The sequence below is a fragment of the Balaenoptera ricei genome, chromosome 2 (genome assembly GCF_028023285.1).
Source record: "Balaenoptera ricei isolate mBalRic1 chromosome 2, mBalRic1.hap2, whole genome shotgun sequence".
In the NCBI taxonomy this organism is placed as follows: domain Eukaryota; kingdom Metazoa; phylum Chordata; class Mammalia; order Artiodactyla; family Balaenopteridae; genus Balaenoptera; species Balaenoptera ricei.
Genome location: NC_082640.1, coordinates 174,994,387 through 175,012,908, shown reverse-complemented (window position 1 = coordinate 175,012,908; position 18,522 = coordinate 174,994,387). Strand labels below are relative to the sequence as shown.

The following is an 18,522-nucleotide window of genomic DNA, read 5'->3' as shown; positions in this document are numbered from 1 at the left end:
GACCATCAGGTACGTCTGCAAACACGTGCTTGAGAAGCGCTTTCTTCTAAGCTCCTCCTCTGTCCACAGTGACTGGCGGACCAAACGTTCCAATCAGCCCTCCCCGCCTCTTTCGGCAATAGCCAATCACAGACCCCGAGCGCCTCCTGACTACTAGACACTGTTTACTAACAGATCGAAGCTGGGGAATGAGGGGTGTGACCGTTCTGGGAATGTCAGGGAAAGGAAGATTCTGACTGCGCGTGCGGACCAGCGGAGACGGGCGGGGCAGAACTCCGATCTCACCAATCGGAGCGGTCGCGCTCCTCCCTCTCCTGCCACCCCGCCAAGCAACAACAACTCGAGGAGCGGGGCGGGGCGGTTCGTGACGCGTCAGAGAGGACTGTCCAATGGGAGCCGGCGCGGACAGATGCGCGCGCCCTGTGCCCAATAAGCGATGGCGGCTCGAATGGCTCCTCTACCTTGCTGGCTGTGGGCGGAGCAGCTTGACGGAGGAGGCGGCGGAGCAGGGGGTGGTTTGGTTGCGCGGTACTAGCGGAGCCCGCCGAAGGGGGAGGAGGCGGAGGAGCTAGCCGTGCGGCCAGAGCGGGAAAGCTACTCGTCTCGGCGTCCGAGTTCTGGAGCCGCCGCACCCCGGCTTCTGGGGCTGCAGCGGGAGCTGTGAGGGCCCGGGCGTCCGCTGTCTCCCGGGTCCCCTCGGAGGACCCCGCGGGATCGGGAAAGGGAGAAGATGGAGGAGGAGGGCGGCAGCGGCGGTGGCGGCGCCACAGGGACCAGCAGGGACAGCGGCGCCGGGGGAGAGCAGCTCCTCACTGTCAAGCACGAGCTGCGGACGGGTGAGCGACCCCGCCCTCTGCCGGCCGGGCTGGACGCTGGGGCGCGCCCCGAGGGCACGCAGGGGTCTGCTCGGGCTGGGGGCACGGGGTCGGGCCGTGGGCGCGGGGGGCGGGCCCTGGGCGGGGCCTCTCGGACGGGGCGGGAGCCCGGGGGTCCCGGGAGGTGGGGGCGCGCCCGAGGGGAGCTGGCGGAAAGTTTTCCCCAGCCCGGGAATGAGCGGCGGGCGTGGGGCGTTGGGGCCCGCGGAGCAGCTGACAGCTGCCTCTTGGCACTGACTCTGAGGATGTCTTTGCGCCCCCTTCCCGCACAGGTGCCACATCTGTCACTGCATCCTGTCTAGGGTGAAAGGTGCGCCTTCCTCAGTGTAGGGTGAACGACGCTTAGTTTTGGAGCATGACTCACTTCTCCGCTCCTCTGCTTCCCTAGAGGGGTCCCTAAGGTGCTGCGGTCCTGTGCAAGATGAAAGGGTGGCTTTCCCCCGGCCTTTTCAGGAGTCCAGTCTCTAGTGACATAAAGAGGGATCGCGGGCTCCAGGGACTGAGTGCCTTTATTTGCAATCATCATGAGATACTATACTTGGCCTTAAATTTCTTTCAAAGGTCTCTTGAGAAGAAGGCTCAGTAAATTTGAAGCTCTAGGTAAAAGCGGCTAACTAGCCAGCTTAAGCGCTCACGTTCTGATGTTTGCGATCACTGGAGTCGTCCCAGGCTTTATACTTGTTACGTTATTCGTTATGGGTTGTTCATTTTGGAAAATGCTTATTCGGACTAATCAGTATAGGTTGGGTTTATATGTGTGGAGCCCAGTCTCCTGTTAGAGATCCTTTTGCACTTCTGAACAGATAATACATTTTAATGAATTGTTCATTGTTACTATTAAATGTTCTCGTGTTTATTAAGGCTTTTGATTCAGCTTCTTTGGCATATTGGGATATTCTTTTATTGTGTAGACACAGAGCTTAAATAGCAGGTTTCAAGTGCGTGCCTAGTACACCTTGTTACTGTTTTGAACAGATTGCAAAGTTAGGTCTGTCACCCGTTCTTTTATTTTTTTGTTATTACTGGTTAGCGTTACACTGAGCGCCAGTGTGGTGACTTAATTTAAGAGGGATGTCAAATGCATGCTTACTTATTTCAACATTTTTAAACATTGGCTTAAAATCTTTTTTTTTTGGTCATTGTGAATTTGTTATGTATCTTGAACCAGTTACTCCATAATATTTTGGAGTTCCTAACGTAACCTGTGTATGTTTGGCTCGTTTGATTTTTCTCTCTCAATTTAATAGACAACTGATGTTTTCAAAGGGCTATTCAATAATTTATTCAGTAAACATTTATTCAGTATTAATATCTGATTTGTGCCAGGCTCAGTGTCAGGTGTTTTCTGGTGTGGAAATTTTGAATTTTTCTTTTCTTACGTAACGATTCACTGATTTATGTATGTAGACTCGTTCTGTACAGCAAAAGCTACTTGAAATCATATGCTCCTCAGCCATTGACAGTGGTGCAACAAGCAGCTTTTTGCTAAATGACCAAGGAGCAACCTACTTTATTAGTAGTCATCTAACTGCTCAGTTTCTGGATTTTGCAAACAACGCTAGTTTTTAAAAATTTTTTTACAATGCTAGTTTTGTAGAAAACAATGAGAACTGCTTTATTTCCCCTTCTCTACTGTGTGAATCATCAGCTTCAAGTTTGCATTTTAGAAATTTTTCTGATGGATGGTGAGATTATACTGAATTCATTAGTACTGTTAACTGTCAAAGGAAATGAACAGTCACTTTGATTTATTGCTGAACACTGGAACAACTGACCGGATATAGTGGTCAAAAACACTGTTAAAATATAGCTTGAAAGATTCTCTCATCTGCAGCCAACTGGACCCCTGTCAGCACATGATGCTATAATAGGCACCAAAGTAATTTGATCTGATGTGGTCCCTTGCTTCTCAAAATGTGGACAAGCATATAGTCATATCAAGTCAGCAGCTGGCGATTGCCCGTTTGTGCTCAACATTGTATTGTCTGCTGTAGGATGAGTGAAAAGGCAACAAGTTACATGTAAGGACATGGAAAGTGTTCCAATAGTGTAGACCAAGTAGCATGGCATCCCTGGACATGGAATTGGAAGACTTAGTTCCAAATCTCAGCTCTGCCAGTTACTAGCTACGTAGACTTGGGCAAGTCATTTCAACTCTTTCACACTCACTTCTCTCATCTACCGAATGTGAAAATTGAATGAGACTGTTGGTTTGGTTGGCACAGATTAGGCGCTCAGGAGATGTTGGTTGCATGTAAATCTGAAGATCACAAGAGTAAAGGATTGATTAGATCAGTTAAACATTTCTTGACACTTTCTGTTTTCTAGGCTAAATGGTACTGATGGTACAAAAAATGACTGAGAAAATTTCTTGCCCTCTGATGGTAGGGGAGGAGGCCATGTAAACCAGTAATTAGGATATATTGTCATAATGTAATAATAGAAGGATATACAGAGTATAAAGTTAGCAAAGAAGAGGTTTAGGACTTCTAGGTTTCAAATCTAACTCTGTTGAACCACAGCAACAAAAAAGAGCGGGTACTATTGGAAGGGTTATCTTATTCATTTATTCAATAAATATTTCATTACCTCTTAGGTACTGAGTTCTGTTTTATATGCTGGGGTTACAAGACACGTGTGGTCTTCCCACTGAAAGGACTGAGTTGCATCAGGAGTCCCTGGAACCAGAGACTGATGCTGTCCGTACTCTCTCCATCTTGAATCTTTGCTTGTCTCTGTGTGATGGCTTCATTCTTCTCCACTGCTGTTCACCTTTTTCCACATGGGAAGGAACATGGCTGCTGACAGACCCCAAGTTTTATATCTTACAGTTCTCGGTACCAGAGAGACACTGCCTTTTTATCAGCTTCAGTTACAAAAATATTAGCGAAGGACTTTATTAGCCTGGCTTTGGTAAGGTGCCTACTTTTGGATTGTTCAACTAAGGCCAGGGAATGGGATCATGTTCTACTAACATGACAGCTACTACGGTGAACATATGGATGGGGGGGTGGAAACTAAACTCTTAGAAGAGGAAGGGTTGCTGGGAAGACATTTCCTTAGGTGTCCGTCATTAGGAGAGAGAGCCTAACACTGAGGAGAGGGTCAAGGAAGGGGTATTAGTTACCTATTGCTGTGCAACAAATTATGCCAAAACGTAGTGGCCTAAAGCAACATGATTTCTGTGGGTCAGGAATTCAGGAGTTGCTTAGCCTGATGGTTCTGACTCAGGGTCTCTCATGAGGTTTTAGTCACGATGTTGGCCACGACTGCATTCACCTGAAGACTTGTCTGGGGCAGGAGGTTCCCTTCCAAGACAGCTCACTCACATGTTGTTGGCAAGGTGCTTCAGTTCCTTGCTATGTGGACCTCTCCATAGGGCTGCTTGAATGTCCTCATGACATGACAGCTGGCTCCCCCAGAACAAGTGATTGAATGTGGAAGCTGCAATGTCTTTTTTTGTTAAACAGCTTTTTTGAGATATAATTTACATACCATAAAATCCACTTGTTTTAAGTGTACAATTCAATAAATTTTATAGTTACACAACCATCACCACAATCTAATTTTAGAACTTTCCATCACCCTAAAAAGAAACGTCTTACCCATTTATATCGGTCACTCCACATTCCCACAACCCATCCCCAACCCTAGGCAACTGCTAATTCTGCTTTCTGTGTATTTGCCTAGGGACATTTCTTATTATGGAACTTTATAATATGTGATCTTTTATCACTGGCTTCTTTTACTAAACATAGTATTTTCAAGATTCATCCATTTGTAACGTGTGTCAGCACTTCATTTTTTAAATTGACAGATAATATTTCATTGTGTGGATGTACTGTATTTTATCCATTCATCATTTGATTGACATTTGGGTTGTTTCAACCTTTTGGCTGTTGTGAATAATGCTGCTATGTACATTTGTGTACAAGTTTCTGCATGGAACTGTGTTTTCATTTTTCTTGAGTAAAATTATTGGATCACGTGGTAGGTCTATGTTTAACTTAAGTTTTCCAAAGTGACTGCACTGCTTTACAGTCCCACTAGCAAGGGCTCCAGTTTCTCCACATCCTCGCCATCACTTGTTATTGTAGGTCTTTTTGCTTATAGCCATCCTAGTGAGTATGAAGTGGTATCTCACTGTAGTTTTGATTTGTTTCCTAATGACTAATGATGTTGGGCATCTTTTCATGTACTCATGGGCCATTTGTATATATTTGGAGAAATGTCTATCCAGATCCGTTGCCCATTTTTTAATTGGTTAATTTGTCTTTTTTATTATTATTATGTATTGTAGATACAGATCCCTTATTAGATATATGGTTTACAAATATTTTCTCCCATAAAGTAGATTATCTTTTTTTTTTCCAGTGATAACCTTAGAAGCACTATAGTTTTTAATTTGATGAAGTCCAATTTATTTCTTTTTTCTTTTCTTTCTCTTGCTTTTGGTATTGTATCTAAGAAATCATTGACTAATTCAAAGTCACAACGATTTTATATCTCTGTTTCCTTCTAAGGGTTGTATGATTTTAGCTGTTACATTTAGGTTTTTGCCTCATTTGTTGAAAGGCTATTCTTTTCCCATTTTATTTTCTCAGCACTCTTGTCAAAAATCAATTGACTATAGATGTATGGATTTAGTTTTGGACTCTCAATTCAATTCCACTGATTTTTGTGTCTGTCCTTATGCCATCACCACACTGTCTTGACTACTGTAACTTTTTAGTAAGTTTTGAAATTGGGAATTGTGAGTCTTCCAGCCTTGTTCTTCTTTTTCAAAATTGTTTTGGCTATTTTGGATCCCTTGAATTTCCATATGAATTTTAGAATTAGCTTGTCAACATTTCTGCAAAGAAGCCAACTATGATTCTGGTAGGGATTGCATTAAATCTGTAGATCAATTTTGGGAGTGTTGCCATCTTAGCATATTAAATCTTGTGATTTATGAACATGGAATGTTTTTCCATTAATTTAGATCTTCTTTCATTTCTTTCAACATTTTGTAGTTTTCAGACTATATGTCTACACTTCTTTTGTTAAATTTATTCCTAAATATTTTATTCTTTTTGCTGCTATTGTAAAATAATTATTTTCTTAGTTTAATTTTTGGATCGTTCACTAAAAGTATATAGAGATACAACTTATTTTTGTATATTAATCTTGTATCCTGCAACCTTGCTGAACTAGTATATTAGTTCTAATGTTTTTTTATTGGATGTCTGACAAGATCACATCATCTGCAAATAGAGATAGTTTTACTTCTTCCTTTCCAATGTGTATGACTTTTATTTAGTTTTCTTGCTTAATTGTCTTGGCTAGAACCTTCAGCACAGTATTCAATAGAATTGGTGAAAGCACACATCCTTGTCTTATTCCTGATCTTAGGGGGAAAGCTTTAGTCTTTCACCATTAAGTATGAAGTTAGCTGTGGGTTTTTCATAGATACCCTTTACTAGATTGAGGAAATTCTCTTCTTTTCCTAATTTGTTTGGGTGTTTTTAATCATGAAAAGGCGTCGAATTTTGTTTTTTGCATTTAGGGAAATGATCACGTGGTTTTTTTGTTTGTTTTTATTGATAAGGTGTATTACATTAATTAATTTTGGAGTGTTAAGCCAACCTTGTATTCCTGGGATAAATCCCTCTTGGTAATGTGTATAATTCTTTTTATACACCACGCTGGATTCAGTTTGCTAGTGTTTTGTAGAGGATTTTTGTGTCTATATTCATAAGAGGTATTTGTCTCTAGTTTTGTTTTTCTGTGATGTCTCTGTCTGGTTTCCCCAAAATATGCTTGATTGATTTCTGCCTCCAATTAAAGATCGTACATATTTGATTGCTGTCATCCATACTTAGGGTCTTCTAAGTAAAGGCTAACAGAGGTTGAGGGTGGATTATATTTCTAGCTCTGCCCCAAACTTGCTGTGTGACTTGAGATAAATCATTTTGCCTTTCTGAGCCTAAGTTTACTGATCCATAAAATAAAGGTGTTGGACTGAGTTATATCCAAAGTACTTACCAGCATTAAGTTGGTCTTCAATGGAATTTCTGTGGAAATCTTGGTATAGACAAAAGTCAGAAGTGCTGATTTACTTTAAAAGATAATTCTGTTTTGCCAGAGGATTCATGATTGAATCCCATTGAAAAATAATTCCCTGATGCTCTTTGAATATGATTCCATTTATAATGATTTTATTTATACTTAACTTTTTAGGAACATAATGATTATCTAGAAAAAGACACTTTGAAAAATTTCAGTGACAATCTTAGTTATCTGTGAGAACAATGCCGCTCTCCTTTTTTATATTATACATGTATAAATATATATTGTGTTTGTGTGTACTTTTCCCTTTTTTTCACACTTTCCTCACCTTGAGAAGAGTAGGCAGAACTTGTGCTCTATCTTTAGCTTTATAGGATACCTTGGATGGTCAAAATATAAATAGGTTTTTGATAGTACCCTATCTTAATTCCCTAGAGCCTAGACTTATAAGAAAATCCCTTCTTTCTACCATGAGTTTTAGAGATTAAGAAAATGATACAGGACTTCCCTGGTGACGCAGTGGTTAAGAATCTGCCTGCCCATGCAGGGGACACAGGTTCGAACCCTGGTCTGGGAAGATCCCACATGCCACGGCGCAACTAAGCCCGTGCGCCACAACTACTGAGCCTGCACTGTAGAGCCCGCGAGCCACAACTACTGAGCTCACGTGACACAACTACTGAAGCCCATGTGCCTAGAGCCCGTGCTCCGCAACAAGAGAAGCTACTGCAATGAGAAGCCCGCCAATGTAATGAAGAGTAGCCCCCGCTTGCCGCAACTAGAGAAAGCCCACGTGCAGCAAGAAAGACCCAACACAGCCAAAAATAAATAAATAAATTAATTAAAAAAAGAAAAGAAAATTATCTATTTGGGCAAAGTAGGTGGCATCTCAGCCCTTAAATCAAGGGGGATTCAAGAATATTTTGTGTTTGCAGTCTATAACAGGGGCAGGGGGTTGGTGGGGGGAAGCTTCTCAGGTGACAAGTCAACTGTTGTATCAGACCCAACATTAACCTCTACTGCAAAGCAAGAAAAAATCATGAAACCTCAGCTTCCTGGAGACACAAGAGATCTGATGGGCAGGATTGAATTCTTCCCCTGAAAAAGAAGCTAATGCTTGGTGAAAATTCCTCTAGGGAAAATCTAGCATAATAGCATCATGTGTTGACTGAAGCTTCACAGTTAAATATACTGTTGAGAGATGTCAATCTCAAAATGCTGTGGGCGGGAGGGGTTGTCACAGTTTTCTCCTCTGAGCTCCTGTAGTGATTTACAGATCTTGGTGCACCTCAATGGTATGAGCACTCCTACATTCCTCTTGTTTTTCAGGGAAGATGAATAGGGTCTAAAATAGAATCTTGCCCTCATTATGTTTGTCTCTAGCAGTGCCCCCGTGGGTTCAACTATATCTGTTCCTCCAAAAAATCAAGGAAGTTCTCTGGACTTTATACCTTCCTGAAGTTGTGAGTGAGCTGGCTAGTTCACTTTTTTTTTTTTTTTCTTTAGTACTCAGTAGGCACCCTGCCCTGTGACTGCAGGGAGAATAGGGAGTTAAAGTTCCCGATTTTGGGCACAGTACTCGGTATTGCAGTTTTATTTATTTCACACTCAAGTTTTTGTGACGGTGTGCTTCTTTTTATATAACTAGTGTGTTCCTGACAAAACATTGTGTAAATAATACTTTTGTATATCAAATTATTTGGAATAAAGAAGGTAAACTTGGTACTTAAAAGAATTCTATGATTAACTCTTGAAATAAAAAAACTTTTGATTAAGTTTTCCATTTGTGGCTTTACTGTTATTATGTAAATTTGGCCTTACATTGTTATTTTTCTGACACATCATTACAATTTGTAAATTGCAGGTAGCTGTAAACAGGTAAATAGAGTCTTGTGTGGTAGGCCGAAAAATACACCTCCTCCCCCCAAGATGTCCATGTCCTAACCTGTAAATGTTTCTGTACATGGCAAAGAGACCTTGCAGGTGTGATTAAGGATGGGGAGTTATCCACGTGGGTCCAATGTAATCACAGGGTCCTTATGAGAGGGAGGTAAGCAGGTCAGAGAGAAGGTGTTGTGAGAATGGAAATAGAGGGAGGGAAGATGCAACAGTGGCATCAGAGATTGGACTGAAGCCATTGCTGGAAGGGGGCCATGAGCCAAGGCATGTGAGCAGGCTCTAGACGGTGAAGAACAGATAGTCCCCTGGAGTGTCCAAAAGGAATGCAGCTCTACTGTCACTTGATTTTCGCTCCTTAAGACCTGGTTTGAGACTTCTGATCTCTAGAACTATAATAAGACAGATTTATGTTGTTCATAAACCATGAAGTTTATGTAATTTTTTACAGCAGCAATAGGGAACTAACACATCTTGCTTAAGATTGGATGAACCAGGAGATAATTTTGCCCCAGGCTTGGGTAACTGAATAAGATAACAGTGTGAAGCAGTTAGTCACTTAAACAACTATTTAGTAGAAAATGGTAACAAATGTCATTCTTAGTAGAAGTAGAATGATGTCGTCTCTAGGGAATCCCCAAGAAGACATTCCTTTCCGATCTTAGTACCAAGTCTAGCTGAGCTGCTTTGACCAGCTGTTCTGTTTTTCATAGGAATGCTGTGAAGTGGATCCCTGGAGCAGACCTCTTTTATCAAGTTGGTGGCTAGAATGCTTCATATCTCAAGCCTACACCACATAAAATTGTGGTCTGGCATGCATCTTGAGCCTCTTCCTGGTGTCATTTTCTGTCCCTAATCTTTCTTCTTATTTTTCTTTCTTCTTTTCTTATGCTTTAGTTATTTTGCCTTAAGTCTTTTCTGGGCCAAGACAGGAATTAAGTAAATATATAATTAAATGTATTTATATACAAACACATAGATACAAACCATGAGTAAGATGGACAATATGGAAAGATATTTGACTTTGTACCCAGTATTTTGCTTAAATAAAATCTTTGTCGTGATGTTCGTGCTATTTTTAATATTTCTTCTAAAAAGAAAAAAAAGTGAGGTCTCTGATTAATTAATACCATTTTAGAGATTTAAAAAAATACATAAGGAGAAATCAATAAAATCAAGGCATACTTTTAAAAAGAAATTTTATTGGCAAGATGGTGGAAGTCATACACAGGGCTGTCTTTGTACCAGGCAGTTTTCTACATTAGTGGAATATCCCGTCATTAATAGGAAAATTCAGTCAACTGAAGTACTCTGTCCTCAAACCACTTCAATACTGGAGTGGAATTACATGTTTTTCCTAAAGGAAAAACTATTTAAAATACGTAATAAGGATAATGTTGCCCTTCATATCTAAATGAATGGTGTTGCATTAAGAGGCCATGAACACTTAGCAGTAGATTTGCATTAACCCTTTCCCATGAAGTTGCCCATTTTTCTTTTATACCACTGTCCTTTGTTTGTAAGGAAACATCATAATTAGGGCTAGAGTAGGACAAATCTAATGGGCACACACAAATCAAACTTGTAACTTTGACGTAATTTTGTCATATATAAGTTGGGCAAAACAGTCACGGTTTTATTCATCCATTAAGCATTTGTTGACACTGTGTGCCTGGCACCATAGCAGATGCTGGGTTTTAGCAGGGAACAAGTTAGACGTGGCTTCTACCTTCATTGAACTATACCTAAGAGAAAGACCTTAAATACATAATCATGCAACTAACCATATGATTGCAATTGTGATAAACGGTGAAGAAGTACAGGTTCTATGAGAAAGTCTAACAGGGTGGCCAGGCCTCAGGGGAGGGGTGAGGGAAGTGGGAATGTTCAAGCTGAGGCCCTGGCTATCATGGGGTGAAGAGTAGGGGGGACAGTTAAGCATTTCTGACAAAGGAAGTAACACAGATGGCCCTGAAGTGGGAAATGGCTTGGCACACTGGGGTTACTGGAATAAAGGCCTTTGTGGCATGAGCATCGTGTCCAAGCAGGAAAGTCACAGGAAATGGGGCTGAGAAGGTAGCCAGGGCTGTTTGTGCAGGGTTCTGTAGGTGATAATAAGGCATTCAGGCATTATCCTGAGTGCAGTGTGAAGCTGTTAAAGGATTTTTCAGAGATTAGTTTTGTACTGTAAAAAATGACTCCCTTGCTGTGAGGAGGATGGAAGGAAAGATTGTCTGAAGGGAGACCAGTTAGGAGGCTATTGCTGAAGTTCAGATGGAATATACAAGTTTGGGTAACAATTAGAGGTTAAGAATCATGAATATGTTTGAGATATATTTAGGAGATAGAATCAGCAGAACTTGGTGTGGTAGTGATATGGGATTTTCGAGCTGGAACAAACATATGTTTGAAGGTACCATTTGTTCAAATGGTGTATTAATTTTCAGTGGCCACATAACAAATCACCACAAACTTAGTGGCTTGTAATAGCACCCATTTATCAGCTCACAATTTGGTAAGTTAAAATTTTCCATGGCATGGCTGAAATTAAGATGGTAGCCAGACAGAGTGCTTGTCTGGAGGCTTTGGGTGAAAGTCCACTTCTAAGCTCATTGCTGTAGTTGCCAGATTTGCGTTCCTGTAGTCATTGGTCTGAGGTCTCAGTTTCCTCGATGGCTGTCGGCCGGGGGCCTCTGTTGGCTGGTAGAGGCCATCTGCATTCCTTCTCATTTGGCCCCTCCATCTTCAGTCATCAAAGGTGTGTCACATGCTTCTCGTGCTTTGACTCTCTGACTTCCAGATCTTCTCTGGGCTTCATGTGATTAGGTCAGACTACCTAGACAAAATCCCTTTATTCTTTTTTTTTTTTTTTTTTTTTTTTAAGAAAGCAGTTTCTTTTTTTTTTTTTAATTTATTTATTTATTTTTGGCTGTGTTGGGTCTTCGTTGCTGCGCGAGGGCTCTCTCTAGTCGCGGCAAGCGGGGGCCACTCCTCATCGCGGCGCGCGGGCCTCTCACCGCCGCGGCCCCTCCCGCTGCGGAGCACAGGCTCCAGATACTCAGGCCCAGCAGTTGTGGCTCACGGGCCCAGCCGCCCCGCGGCATGTGGGATCCTCCCGGACCAGGGCCCGAACCCATGTCCCCCGCACTAGCAGGCAGACTCTCAACCACTGCGCCACCAGGGAAGCCCCAAATCCCTTTATTCTAAGAGTGATATTTCATCTTATTCAGTCACTCAAGGGAAGGAGGTCATGCAAAGGGTCATTGGGGTCATCTTAGAATTCTGCCTTAGAACTCACAGATGGTGAACCAGGGGAGTTGCATTTGGAGTGGGCAGAAAAGATAGGACCCAGTTGTATACAGGTCAAGTTTTGAGATACCTTTGACATATTCTAATGGACACATATGGTAATAGTAATCATGGTAATGAAACCTTGCTATGTGCTACAAAGGATCAATAGGTGCTTTTATCAACTCACTTAATCCACACAATAACTTATGAAGTAGGTACTGTTATTATTATTCCAATTTTACAGATGGGGAAACTGTAAAGGTCACCAACTTGCACAGGATTACCCCGGAAGTAAGTAGAAGGACTAGTTTTGAAGCCCAAGTGGTCTGGCCCCCAGGCTCATCTAAACTATTGTGCTTTCATTCATCAGTGGGACATGGGTCTGGAGCTCAGAAAAGATGTCTGGGCTGCAGGTAAAAGTTCTAGCATCACTGGCATTTAGATGACTTTTAAAGCCCAGGTGTAGAGAGATCATCTTAGGAGAAATTGTCAAATGGAAAAAGGAAGAGGACTCAGAACTGGGCCCTGAAAACTCCAAAATGTAGAGGACGGATTGGAAAGGAGTTGCTGAGAGAGAATACAGAGGAGGAACAGCCAGGAAAAAAAAAACCAGAAGAAAACCTAGGAAAGTTGTGGTGTTGGGGAAGGCAAGGAGGAAAAAGTGCTTCAAGGGGTATGTGTCAGATCTGACTGAGCAGCTAATGACCTTATCAAGAGCAATTTTAGTGGAGATTTGGTGGGAGAGGCCAGATTGGAATGGGTTGAGGAGTGGATGCAAGTGAAAACTTTTGAGAGGCTTGGTTCCGGAGGGGATTAAAGAGAGAGACTTAGCCAGAGGGGAATGTGTGGTTCAGGGGGAGGGTTATTTTTTGTTATTTTAAGATGAGTGATGCTAGAACACATTTAGTGTGAATCCATTACAGAGAAAGAGAGAGAGGGAGAAACAGAAAGAGAGATACTGAAAATACAAAACAAGGGGGGATAGCTGAGGGCACCAAGGTCCCTGAGAAGGGTGACATGGGGATCGGAGGGGAGCAATTGGCCTCTGCTAGGAGAAGGCCCATTGCTTCTATTATGATAGGGAAGAGAGGGCAGATACAGGTGCATTTGTAGATTTGGTGGCAGGAAGATGCGGGAGTTTTGAGCACATGGATTTTTTGTTTCTTCTCTGAATTGTGAAGAAAGGCAATTCTTTATTCAAGAAGAGAAAAATAGCTTCATTGTTTTAAAAAAGTGTTATTCTGGTCTTTAAAATTTTTTTAGATACAGAAAAACACAAAAAATTGACACAGAATTCAATATTTAATTAATTAATTTATTTTGGCTGCACCAGGTCTTAGTTGCAGCACGCGGGATCTTTGTTGCGGCATACATGCGGGATCTAGTTCCCCGACCAGGGATCCAACCCCGGCCTCCTGCATTGGGAGCACGGAGTCTTACCCACTGGACCACCAGGGAAGTCCCGACACAGAATTCACGTACTATAAGATGAAAGTTTATGGTAGAATGTTGTAGAACAACGTACAGAAAGAGGTTTTCAGGCATAGCCATTGAAATGCTTCCGTGCTTTCCACAGAGGTCATTCCCTGAACATGTTCTCTGGATCATGCCAAAATTCTTAGTAAGCATAATGTTCTTTTTCTTCTTTTTGAAGTGCTTTATATTTAGTTCAGTTCTTCTTCCTAGTTAAATTTATTTGGTACATGTATTGGAAAAAAAGGCTGTTTGTTACTGCTTTATAAGCATTTCTTTTCTTATTGACTCAGTTTTCATATTGGCTCAATCATGTAATTGCAGAATCAATTGGATAAGTAAACACTGCTGTTTTATACACTGAAAGTACAGTGAGTCTTAAGGGCAAGTGACCCCAGCAATAAGAGAAAAAGTGGGCAGCATTGTTTTAAAGTACACGGATATTAAATATAACTTTGTTCTGCCTCCAGCAGAATGTTGTCCAGAGACATGGTTTGAGGCCCAACCACAAATCTAAACAGCTTCAGAATAGCTTACCACAGGGCAGTTAAAAGGAACCTAATGTGCTAGCTACTTAGCTTAGTTTCAAGGTCTCACGTAGTCCTCAGGATGGGGCTAACTGGACCCTGCAGACAGGGGTTAAAGATTTTAGATTTCAGAGTTGTGTATGTGCTGTCAGTACAATGCTGGACACCCCCAAATGAGAGTTTATCTGGTAAAGTGTTTTATAAATTATTTCTCCCTGACAAAAAGGGAAAAAAGAACTGAAATAGCAGAGAAAGATTTTTTTCTCACTGCATACAATTGTCACCTTTTGACTGAAACTAAATTAGTCCAAGATGCTTATGTTTTTGCATCGTTGAGTAAGAAAAGGCAAGGTTTTACAAGAAAAGTTATTTTACAACTTCATTGGTTTGGTCCCAGTAAATTAGATGCTAACTACGTATTTCCTAGTTGGTATGTGAAGAACAAATCCAGGCGTGTTAAATGAAGATGATTGAGTCATATTGTGCTCTCACACCTCTTTTTGAATCTTCAGAGAACTCACTCTATTTTTTCCCCTCTTTCCCTGATCCTCAGGCTCCTCTTCCCACAAACACAGTTGAACCATCTTGTTAAAAAAAAAAAAAAAATCCTCCGTGGCTCTCTAGTTTTTGCTATCATTCCCTTTCCCACCAGATGTTGAGAGAGCAGTTTATACCAGCTGTTTCTGCTTCTTTATCTTCCGTTCACTCTTTGATGTGCTGTACCATCAGGCTTCCAACGCAATCTCCCCGCCAAAAGTGTTCTCTTTAAAGTTACTAATGTCTCCCGGTTCTCATAATCTGGTAGAAATGTCTCTGCTTAATCTTACTTAACCCCTTTAGAGTGGTTGGCGCTTGAGCATGGGCTCTGCCCTTCCCTTACCCAGTGATACTGTGCTCCTCCTCCTGGCTCTGCTCTGTCACTGACTGCCGCATCGCCCTCTTTCACTGGCCTCCATCCCTGTACTTGTCTCTTACATATTGTTAATCTGTTGTCAGCCCTCTTTTCCTCTAACTCTGCATATACTCTTCCTGGGAAATCAAATATCATGGCTTGAACTACCATCCATGTCTCTATTTTCAGCTTATGTCTCTTTCTTGAGTTCCTTATCAGTTACGCCCAACTGCCTACTGAACGTAAGACGTCTGGGTAGCCCTCAGGAACCACATACTCTCATGTTGAAGGGTGCTTTTTCCTCCAACTTTGCAGGTTTTAATCCTGCCAGGACCCTAGCTACCATGACCAGCTTGTGGGATCTTGGTTCCCAGGCCGGAGGTCAGGCCCGAGCTCCTGTGGTGGGAGCTCTGAGTCCAAACCGCTGGACTAAGAGAGAACCTCAGACCCCAGGGACTGTTAATCGGAGTGAGGCCTCCCAGAGGCCCTAATTTCAGCACCAAGACCTGGCTCTATCCAACTGCCTGCAAACTCCAGTGCTGGATGCCTCAGACCGAACAACCAGTAAGACAAGAATACAGCCCCACCCATCAAGAAAAAAAAAAAAAAAAAGAAATGACAAAAATATATGTTACAGACAAAGGAGCAAGGTAAAAACCTACAAGACCAAATAAATGAAGATGAAATAGGCAACCTACCTGAAAAAGAATTCAGAGTAATGATAGTAAAGATGATCCATAATCTTGGAAACAGAATAGAGAAAATACAAGAAACATTTAACAAGGATCTAGGAGAACTAAAGAGCAAACAAACAGTTATGAACAACAGAATAACTGAAATTAAAAATAATCTGGAAGGAATCAATAGCAGAATCACTGAGGCAGAAAAATGGATAAGTGAGCTGGAAGATAAAATGGTAGAAATAACTGCCAGGGAGCAGGATAAAGAAAAAAGAATGAAAAGAATTGAGGACAGTCTCAGAGACCTCTGGGACAATATTAAAGGCACCAACATTCGAATTATAGGGGTCCCAGAAGAAGAAGAGAAAAAGAAAGGGTATGAGAAAATATTTGAAGAGATTATAGTTGAAAACTTCCCTAACATGGAAAAGGAAATAGCCAATCAAGTCCAGGAAGTGCAGAGAGTCCCATACAGGATAAACCCAAAGAAAAACATGCCGAGACACATACTAATAAAACTATCAAAAATCAAATACAAAGAAAAAATATTAAAAGCAGCAAGGGAAAAGCAACAAATAACATACAAGGGAATCCCCATAAGGATAACAGCTGATCTTTCAGCAGAAACTCTGCAAGCCAGAAGGGAGTGGCAGGACATATTTAAGGTGATGAAAGGGAAAAACCTACAACCAAGATTACTCTACCCAGCAAGGATCTCATTCAGATTCGACGGAGAGATTAAAACCTTTACAGCCAAGCAAAAGTTAAGAGAATTCAGCACCACCAAACGAGCTTTACAACAAATGCTAAAGGAACTTCTCTAGGCAGGAAACACAAGAGAAGGAAAAGACCTACAAAAACAAACCCAAAACAATTAAGAAAATGGTCACAGGAACATACATAATGATAATTACCTTAAATGTAAATGGATTAAATGCTCCAACCAAAAGACAAAGACTAGCTGAATTGGTACAGAAACAAGACCCATACATATGCTGTCTACAAGAGACCCACTTCAGACCTAGGGACACATACAGACTGAAAGTGAGGGGATGGAAAAGGATATTCCATGCCAATGGAAATCAAAAGAAAGCTGGAGTAGCAATTCTCATATCAGACAAAATAGACTTTAAAATAAAGACTATTACAAGAGACAAAGGAGGACACTACATAATGATCAAGGGATCGATCCAGGAAGAAGATATAACAATGGTAAATATTTATGCACCCAACATAGGAGCACCTCAATACATAAGGCAAATGCTAACAGCCATAAAAGGGGAAATTGACAGTAACACAATAATAGTAGGGGACTTTAACACCCCACTTTCACGGATGGACACATCATCCAAAATGAATATAAATAAGGAAACATAAGCTTTAAATGATACATTAAACAAGATGGACTTAATTGATATTTATAGGACATTCCATCCAAAAACAACAGAACACACTTTCTTCTCAAGTGCTTATGGAACATTCTCCAGGGTAGACCATATCTTGGGTCACAAATCAAGCCTTGGTAAATTTAAGAAAATTGAAATCGTATCAAGTATCTTTTCTGACCACAACGCTATGAGACTAGATACCAATTACAGGGAAAAAAAACTGTAAAAAATACAAACACATGGAGGCTAAACAGTACACTACTAAATAACCAAGAGATCAAAGAGGAAATCACAAAATACCTAGAAACAAAAGACAATGAAAACGCAATGACCCAAAAGCTATGGGATGCAGCAAAAGCAGTTCTAAGAGGGAAGTTTATAGCAATACAAGACTACCTCAAGAAACAAGAAAAATCTCAAATAAACAACCTAACCTTACACCTAAAGCAATTAGAGAAAGAAGAACAAAAAAACCCCAGAGTTAGCAGAAGGAAAGAAATCATAAAGATAAGATCAGAAATAAATGAAAAAGAAATGAAGGAAACAATAGCAAAGATCAGTAAAACTAAAAGCAGGTTCTTTGAGAAGATAAACAAAATTGATAAACCGTTAGCCAGACTCATCAAGAAAAAAAGGGAGAAGACTCAAATCAACAGAATTAGAAATGAAAAAGGAGAAGTAACAACTGACACTGCAGAAATACAAAGGATCATGAGAGATTACTACAAGCAGCTATATGCCAATAAAATGGACAACCTGGAAGAAATGGACAAATTATTAGAAAAGCACAACCTTCTGTGACTGAACTAGGAAGAAATAGAAAATATAAACGGACCAATCACAAACACTGAAATTGAAACTGTGATTAAAAATCTTCCAACAAACAAAAGCCCAGGACCAGATGGCTTCATAGGCAAATTCTATCAAGCATTTAGAGAAGAGTTAACACCTATCCTTCTCAAACTCTTCCAAAATATAGCAGAGGGAGGAACACTCCCAAACTCATTCCACGAGGCCCCCATCACCATGATACCAAAACCAAAGATGTCACACACACACACACACACAAAACTACAGGCCAGTATCACTGATAAACATAGATGCAGAAATCCTCGACAAAATACTAGCAAACAGAATCCAACAGCACATTAAATGGATCATACACCATGATCAAGTGGGGTTTATCCCAGGAATGCAAGGATTCTTCAATATACGCAAATCAATCAATGTGATACACCATATTAACAAATTGAAGAAGAAAAACCATATGATCATCTCAATAGATGCAGAGAAAGCTTTTGACAAAATTCAACACCCATTTATGGTAAAAACTCTCCAGAAAGTGGGCATAGAGGGAACCTACCTCAACATAATAAAGGCCATATATGACAAACCCACAGCCAACACTGTTCTCAGTGGTGACAAACTGAAATCATTTCCTCTAAGATCAGG

At 41.0% G+C, this 18,522-nt stretch overlaps 1 protein-coding gene across 1 annotated transcript in view; it reads left to right on the top strand.

Moving 5' to 3' along the window:
* Positions 1-538: 538 nt before the first annotated feature.
* Positions 539-18,522, top strand: part of RPS6KA5 (ribosomal protein S6 kinase A5) — a 182,677-nt gene continuing 164,693 nt past the window's right edge. Inside the window, exon 1 of the mRNA XM_059914826.1 lies at positions 539-836. Within this exon, the coding sequence (XP_059770809.1) occupies positions 731-836 (106 nt within the window). The 5' untranslated portion in view covers positions 539-730. The remainder of the gene's footprint in view (positions 837-18,522) is intronic.